Genomic DNA, 8876 nt, shown 5'->3' on the forward strand with positions numbered 1-8876 from the left:
CACAAAGCACCATCTTTTTTCTTCCTCATCTGCAAAAAGCTGAACATTGGTGATTTGGGAAGCTGCTAGAGATAGCACTGGATAAGGTGATTAATCTATACTATAATTACGTTGGATTCGATCTTGAGTAAATGACAGTCCAGATTATTAATGAATAATTTTAAAAGGAGAGGCAAAGGGCACCTATAGCACTGGATGACACCATTAAATTGTTGTTTAGAAGAATGATGAAAATGAAAAACTCTATCTGAACAAATAAAAGGGTATTTTCAACAGATATGGTTAGAAAAAAGAAAACACGTTACAAGTAAAGAAGTGTTGAATTTCCACAGTAATTAAATACTTTGATTCCCAGAAAGAAACAGATGTGTAGTCTTTTCAAGATGAAAATCAATAGTTAAATGTAAAGAACATTAAGCTGGAAGGACACACAATTCCTCTATTTAAAGTCTAATTGAAAACAAAGCATGTTTTCACCACAGCAATTTTATAGCTTTTCCAGTCACTTCAACAATAATACAAAACACTAGTTTTTAATTGACTGGTGTGGCAGACAAGTTATTTGCAAATGGTTTATGAATGTCTAAAAAGCATCAACAACTCCAACTGAAAAATTCAAGAACCTTGTAAAGAAAACCGTTAGACAGGTTTATAGTCCTTTCATCCCTCTCTGAAAGTTAAGCATTGGACATCTGAGGTTATTCCATGATTTAGCAGGATGCTGTTAATAAAGGTGTAGTGCAAGCTTCAGAATCCTCCATAACCGCATCATTTCCCCAAGCCTACGAGGGAATAAGGCTGTCTAGACCAGTCTAACTGGCATGAAGGATGCTATACACAATTTCGGTCCAATTTATTCGGCATCCTTAGTTCACACTAAAATCCTTTTGCTAATATATGCCCATTTTAAAGCATTTTGTTCAGAAAATACTTTTTAGAGGAACTAATTCAAGCCAACATAACTTTGGCTGTCAAATTTCTTCTGAAGTTGTGATGCAAGACTGCAAAATATTTTATAATAAAAATACGCTGTTAACTTATTTAAAACATCAACAGCTCAGTGAATCAAATTACAGTGAGCTCAGCTGGATCAAATACAACCATAGTTTTCTAGCTACATGATACATATCCTCTAGTTAATAAACATTCTTTTCTTTTAATCCTGTAGCTTTCCCCTGCTTTTATCTTACCAATAGGGTTTGATTCTTTAGCTGTGACCCCATCAAATAAATGTGCGCTAAAAGCTTTGGTTCAATATTAACAAGAGAAAGTTTAGTTTTCCCTGTAAAAAGATCTAAAGAATTGGATTAAAATATACATCCAGTATGCAAACATATGCTTCCATGGAGTTTTAATGTCACAAAAAGGAAGAACACGTACAAAGGAAGCTGCAATCACAGGATACAACTACCAGCATGTGATGGTCTAGCTGATGATTTATTCATATATCAGTTTACCCAAGTCCTATTGTCAGGTCTTATTCATTCAAGACTTAGATCTAAAACAATAATAAACAGACTCCTCTGCATTTTACGCTGTACTATGCAAGGTCACAGTCCATCTTCCAACCTGCAACATGACAGGGAAGAAGCACCTGCACCCTGCCCGCCCCCATCTGCTAGTTGCGACTCAACCTTGTATACGTGCTAAATCAAAGGGGAAAAAAGGATGCTTATATACATACAAGCAGAAGATGTAGGCATAGCTAGGTCCACTGTATGCTACAGCTTCATTAAGTAATATGGCTTCCTAATACATGGGGGCCACATTTTTATCAGTAGCAGCACTAGTTATTGATCCTGCCCTCCCTTCTCAATTCATTAACTTCTCCCAAACCATATGATTTCCACATAATCCTCTCTTGTGTTTGTCAATGCCACTTCAGCCACAATACCTGCATGATACGCTGCTTTTCCGTCTTGTCGTTTTACTTTTGGATTTCCTCTTATGGCACTTCTCCTTTCATCACTAGACAAAACCCTCTCAGTCTCTCTGATGCATTTTGTGTTATGTGTCCCACTCTGTCAACCTTTTCTTCTCAAACATGGGCTGTTTCACAGGTCAAGTCTTGTTTCCCTCCTATCTTCTTTTCTCCTACAAATTTTTGTAGGTTCTCTGACGCCTATCCTGGATTGGACTTTTTGTGGCTACACAGGCAGTTTCACAATACCCCCCTATCCAGCTTGATAACTGATGAAAGACATGGACTGCTTTACCTTCCCAGCTCCAGCTTCATGTTTTTATCCCCTCTCTGACAGAAGAGACCCGAGTCTGACCTTGAGGCAGTTTTAGGTGCTCAAAAGTGAACTGTCCTTGTAAAAAAGTGAACAATTTTCTCCTGTTCTAGTTCATTGCCTCTCTACAACACAAGGGAAGGATGTTACTACATGGCAAGAAGTGAAGAGCCACCAAAAATTGGAGAATCAGCCTTTTGTGGCAGATGCCAATCACTAGAACAGCCCAGCTTCTACTCCCTCACACTAGTTCACTTCTCTCTGCACTTCCTTTAGGAGTTTCATTTCTTGACACACGGATGATGATGAGAGAACGAATCACGAGTCAGAAAGCAGGGCCATTGGATCCTCTGTACTATGCTGCTCACCAGATGAGCAACCCCATTCCTCCACTTCTTCAGCACTATCAAGTACTTTTAAAAGTCAGTGATAAACAGCTCTCTCTAAGGTCCATGTGGTACTATTGCTATGGACGTGGAGTAATGCTTTATTTCACTAATATGGGAAAACTGCAATGAGTTGACATCTCTCCACTGTTTTGCAATACTGGTATTCCAGATGAGCTGCCTTATCATCCGTCTTAGAAGAAAGCCATTCCCCTTCCTTCTGTTTGTTTTTCAAGCTACCTTGATTTACTAAACTGTAAACTCCAGAGAAAGAAAAATTGAAGAGTTATGCAAACTTTTCAAACCATAAGGAAAAAAAAGGGCACGAGGGAGGTGATTTAGGGGTTCCATGACTGGCAACATCTATTTAAATCTGATCTTGCAAGAGTTGCTTTCAGAACCTATAAAAAGTCAAATGGCTCTCTTGGAGGGTGGCAATCATTACAGACATGTTTATTCCAATCACATCAAAGATGGGAGCCCACCAGCAATTACTGTCTGTGACTGCCTACACAGAACTGGCAACAGTGGAGACAGAAGTTACTGGGGTCAGCATCAATGAGGGAATGATGTCCTATATATACACACGCTCTGCTCCAAATGTTCAACTGCATACCACATACCTGACAAGTCACAGCTTTCAATGCGCTTCAGATCTGCATCCACCCAGAAAAGCTTTCCAAGTTTGTTGTCAATCACCAGTGCTACTGGTCGGATCAACCCAGTTGTAAAAAGCACTTCTCTCTCTGTTCCATCAAGGGCTGCACGCTCAATCTTGGGAGCTCGCTCTTGCATGTTGGTGAAGTACATGTACCTGAGAACACAGACACCAGCCGCTTAACCGAGAGCTTCAGAAGGGAGGCAACTCACCTTTGCACTCAGGTTCTACGTTGTAAGTGGGAATGGTTTACACAGGGATGACTGCGGTGACTGTTGCTCCCAGCTGCAAAGATCCAGATCTGTCAGCTGCAGAACCCCAAACGTTTGCTAACGTATTGAAATAGCCTGAAATTAATAATAGCATTTGTCCTTAACACAGCAGGCCATAAAATGCCTCAGCACTCAGCACTGCTGTGCTGGCAGCACTCTTCCTGCAGGGGAGGTGGGGATTGTAAGAGACTAGCACAGACTTTCTGCAGCCATCCTTGGGTAAAGCTGTCCCCATCTGTGAATCAAAGCCCAGCAGCTCTTTCTGCCAAAAAACTTTAACCGTCACCTCCTCTCTTTCTGGGTTGCCTTCCTTCTCAGCAAGGGAAAGTTCCTACCAAACTTGAGAGGAGCAAATATCAGAAGGAAGAACAACTGAAGATGCCATGTTCCTGATGTCTTAGTTCCATGAATTCTTTGTATCTGCCTAAGCCATTCACCTGCAAACAGAAGCAGTCTCTGCCCTCCCCCTGCATAGGGAAAAAAGGGCTTGTGCACCCACATGATGAACTGAGAACTCCCTCAGGGAAAAGCCCACCATTTTTTCCGTGGTGGATAACATGGGCCAACTCCCTAATACAATGGGCTACATTGCTGCGTAGCTTTTCGTGATGGTACAAGAAGGAGAGTCAGCAGTCAGAATGTGCAGCCAAGGGAGAGGTGGAGAGAAGGATTTCTGGAACTAAGGCAGAAGAAGTTCAGTACACAGATCACTCATTCAGCTCTTCCAGGTAGTCACAGTGTTCAGCATAGTCTCTCCCCCATCTTTTCCTCCTTTAATTTAAAAACAGATTTATCTTTAAATCATTTGAAAACATGACTAGAAAAGTTGAGAGTTTTAGAGATCAACAAACCCAAACTCCCATTTTAATGGAGAAAGCAGATAAGCTTTTACAAATACGAACTATGTCCAAGTGACTTAGTCCCAACAAGATTAGAATCTTTCCTCTAATCCCCCTCTCCCCACACTAGCTTTTGAACTGTGCAGAGTACACTGAGCATTGTATAAAATACCAATCCTATAAATGCTCCAGATAGAGTCTCTGGGTAGTACCGTATCCACAGAGTTACGAAATGTTGCCATTCAACATCTGTCAAGCACATGGTAAGCCATTTAGTAGTAAATTGGGATTTAAGCATCTAACTTATTAAAGAGAACAGTAAGGGACCATCTTTGACCTCTAAGAATGAAGGTACTAACCACCTGAAGTGGAGATGGGGTCTGCTGAATCTAACCAAAACTGCTTTGAAGCAAAACAATATATTTTCTTCCCGTGGGAAATCACTCTAGTCCATCCTATCTGTTTTAATCAATTAATTTCAGAAGTTTTTGAGATACACATCAAGGCAGAACTAACTTAAAAATGTATAGAACATAAGGGGTTTGTTTGTTTGTTTGTTTAACTTCATACTATTACATTAGCAGGAATAATTGTATCATATGAGAGATCCCTTTTTTTTTCCTGGAAACATTTGTTTTATGATGATCAAACATTTATAAGCCAGATTCCCAGTTGATATAAACACAGTGTAAACTCTCCTGGTTTTCCTATTAGGTGGCAGGGCTGTGCACTCACACAGCGAACAGGGTAAGGTGGTTTTGCTTTGCTTTCCTCACCTGGGTTAGTTCCTCACTATAACTAACCACATGGCTGTGTGAACGTCTAAGTCGGCACACTTAGAGGAGGCAGCAAAGGAGAGAACAGGAGGAGAAAGCTGGATACCTTTAAAAGCCAGAATTGGACAAGCAGTCACCTATACCGAACAATTAAATATGCAAAAATTCTCCTTTTTAAAATATACAGACGCAACACAACATTCACACACACAGCTGACATAATCCCAAGAGAGCTCTGTACAAGGTACAGAAAGAAATCTCACCCTCGCTCTGCGTTCACTACAATGGCTCTGGGCTTGTCATGATCCCCTCGCAGCACCATCCCAATTGAGTCGCCGTTCAGCCTGTGGACGTTGACTGAATTTGTGGCCTCACAGGTCCAGTACAAGGTATGGCTGAATATATCGATGCTGAGGTCATGTGGCTGCTTCTCTGGGTTCTGGCTTTGGTTTGGAGTACTCATGACAGTGAAAGGCTGCAAGACAACATATGGGGAACAATTTCAAGTAATTATTCTGATTATTGATTGAAGAACACTGATTGCACAGAAAGTGTGGTTTACGACCTGATGGTCCAGAAACACCTAAAATCACCCACAAGGAAACAACAAATACAAGAAATGCAGTAAAGCTTAACAAAAAAAGATTTGGATTAGAGGAAAAACATCTGGACAAAATCTATAAGATTATGCAAAACTCCCCAGAAAGCAGTTGTGGGGCCTCCTATAAGTAGAATTAATTAGCGGGAGATGGAAGAAAACAATAGTGAATGTTTATGCATGGAACAATCTTGAATGAAGCAATGCAAGAAACAAGGCAGCTTTCTGGCCAGACCTGCACTGTTATACAGTCAGCATAACAGATCTCTTTCTCTTGCCAAACTCTCCTTATTTTATTCTTTGTAGTGTAGTAGGTATTGATGATCTTTAAGTCCTGGCTTCTCTTAACAACTAAAATCTTTTAATGAAACTTGGTTCTCTCTGCTTACATGTCAAATGGTACAGCTCTGTGTCACACCCATACTAACAACATTACCTTGCTTTCACCCTCATGTCTTTATGATGTACCTTACAAAACTTGACATTATTGCCAAGTTCCTGGAATCATAACCCTCAACCCCTCCCAATCTAACTAACATACTATTTACTATACTTTTTAACTCTATATTGAATACTAACATAGACTTCAATACTTTCTGTGAAGAGCACTAGAGCATATAAAAAAAATCCTTAAAGGAAAATTATCTTTCTGTTCTTCATTTAACATTACACAGGCTCCACTAGTGTACAGCCAATCCCAGTGCCATTGGGATAGTAATACTGCTGGCAGGACTCCCAACATCAAAGCAGCCTTCAAAGGTGACTGCTTCCGGTGACATGATAATGGTGCGGGGAAAGCAGTGGCTTCCTTAAGTGTCCTAATGTGGTGCTCCCAATCCAAACACAAAAACAGTACCAGAAAAAGTTCATATTGGTCAAGAAAGCTGAACACACCATTCCGTGCTCAGCTTAAATCAAATGAATTACCCAACGCAGCATTACTTGTGAAAGTTATATTTCCACAATTTGGTTTCAAGCTTCCAAGTTCTGTATAGTGATATAAAGGCTTTTTTCTTTTTACATAAAGCTTTATCCCTATTTTGTCTTGACAGTGTGCCTAGAAATAAAAAGAAGTAATTCTTTTGCTGAAATCAAAGGTAACATTTCCCAGGTATGAAATTCATATGCATCATCTGCAAACAGCAAGATTTAGCAAAATTAAGTAAATATAGTTAGTGAAAATTGGAAAGTCAAAATTTGCAGGGGATCTGCATCTTCAAAGCTGTGTGACCAAGGTAGAGGAAAATACAGAGCAAATGAATCTCCATTGCAATTTGCACCTAGCAAGTACCAAAGAGAAGCTAGACTACAACAATTAGCACCTAGCATAATCCCAAAAAGCAAGAGCAAAACTTCTTCAAAATTCATCCACAACCCAGCTAGCTGCTCATCCCAACATACCTCCTCCCAATCTTGAAAGAAACGGCCAAAAAATAAAATTGTCATCTCTTCCTTTAAAGGAAACCATAAAACCTCTGAGTCTCTAGATGCATGAAGAGACCAGTCCATTTCCACTGATATCATGTCATATTGTTTAGATACGGCTGCCCAAGAACTAGGAAAATATAACTTGCCCATTCTCCATTTCATTTTATATTCTTATTCAAACCATAATTTTTAAAGAATCTGTTATCTTGACCTGGGAGTTAAGCTATGTTAATACATAACACTGCCTGGAACAACAGTACACTTCTTTCCACTGTTGTGTGAATAACTAGCGCAAAAGAATAATGTCCCCAACTCAGTAAAACCATTAAGCATGTGGATAAGCCTATCCCTATCTAGCACAGCAATCAACTCGACATTCACTCAGGGTTTAACTACAGCTTGGATAGCTGAGAGTTTTCATTTTGAGAGAGCTTTACAATGACAACAATATTATCACACAATTGGCATGCACAATATCGATTTTAGAATACAATTTATCTGTCCTGAGTATAAATAGTGAGTCTGCCTTACTTCAGTGCCCATCCTTAACTAAAGATTGCAATTCAAGGCTTATAGTTTCAGATACATATGATGTACTATATTCTACCCCACTTTTTTGTGTACAAATTAAAATCACAATCCTAAAAGCCTTCAGTAATTTTCACATATAAATAGAATATACATAAATAAGTGCTGGCAAAAGTAAAGTTTAAATCGAAGATTCCTTGGTGCAGGGGATGGAAGGGGAAAGTCAAGCATAAACTACAAAGCACACAAAAAGACCAACACAAAACTATATACACCATGTAAACTTGCCTGAGTGCCATCATCTTTGGCTCTTTTTATAATATTCTGACGTCCATCCACCCAGTAGATCAATTTATCTAAGGGATCATAATCAATAGCCTTGACATTCCTTAGACCATGCATAGGCAGGATGATATCTGGACTTTGCTGATCATCTGGTATCATCCGGCTGATTGCAGATTTCTGGCTAAACAACAGGAAACTGGCAGGGGCTGAAACAAGGCAAAACAGAATGCATAAGAAAATGCAACTCACATGGTCAAAAATACACCAACACAGAATACAAAGAATATTTAGGACAAAATCCCAGAGAGAGAATTATATTCACAACAAAAACTAAGGTAATTCACAATTGAAGATTTTTGCTATTAAGTTGAAAATGTTTCTTCGTGTACTTCTGGAGGGTAAATGTGCATGCCCTCACCCAGAAAGTATTTCCTTTTCATATTATAAAATAATTAAGTTCCCCACGTGGAATTTAAGTAGCACCAGTGACAGTGGGCAATACGCAATCACAGGTTTTCCTATACAATCATAGAATCATTTAGGCTGGAAAAGACCTTTAAGATCATCAAGTCCAACTATTAACCTAACACTGCCAAGTCCACCACTAAACCATGTCCCTAAGCGCCACATCTACACGTCTTTTAAATACTTCCAGGGACGGTGAACTCAACCACTTCCCTGGGCAGCCTGTTCCAGTGTTTGACAACCCTTTTGGTGAAGAAATTTTTCCTAATATCCAATCTAAACCTCCCCTGGTGCAACTTGAGGCCATTTCCTCTTGTCCTATCACTTGCTACTTGCGAGAAGAGACCAAGCCCCACCTCGCTACAACCTCCTTTCAGGTGGTTGTAGAGCGCGATGAGGTCTCCCCT

The 8876-nt window shown here is 39.8% G+C and overlaps 1 protein-coding gene across 1 annotated transcript in view; it reads right to left on the reverse strand.

The window, feature by feature from the left end:
- LRP5 (low density lipoprotein receptor-related protein 5) overlaps window positions 1–8876 on the reverse strand; it is a 37856-nt gene that overhangs the window by 19527 nt on the left and 9453 nt on the right. The window contains exons 6-8 of the mRNA XM_009582688.1: window positions 8008–8210; window positions 5429–5640; window positions 3244–3434 (exon numbers count right to left, since the gene is read on the reverse strand). Coding sequence (XP_009580983.1) covers window positions 3244–3434; window positions 5429–5640; window positions 8008–8210 — 606 coding nt within the window. The remainder of the gene's footprint in view (window positions 1–3243; window positions 3435–5428; window positions 5641–8007; window positions 8211–8876) is intronic.

Source organism: Fulmarus glacialis, unplaced genomic scaffold, assembly GCF_000690835.1.
Source record: "Fulmarus glacialis isolate BGI_N327 unplaced genomic scaffold, ASM69083v1 scaffold78, whole genome shotgun sequence".
NCBI classification, from domain to species: domain Eukaryota; kingdom Metazoa; phylum Chordata; class Aves; order Procellariiformes; family Procellariidae; genus Fulmarus; species Fulmarus glacialis.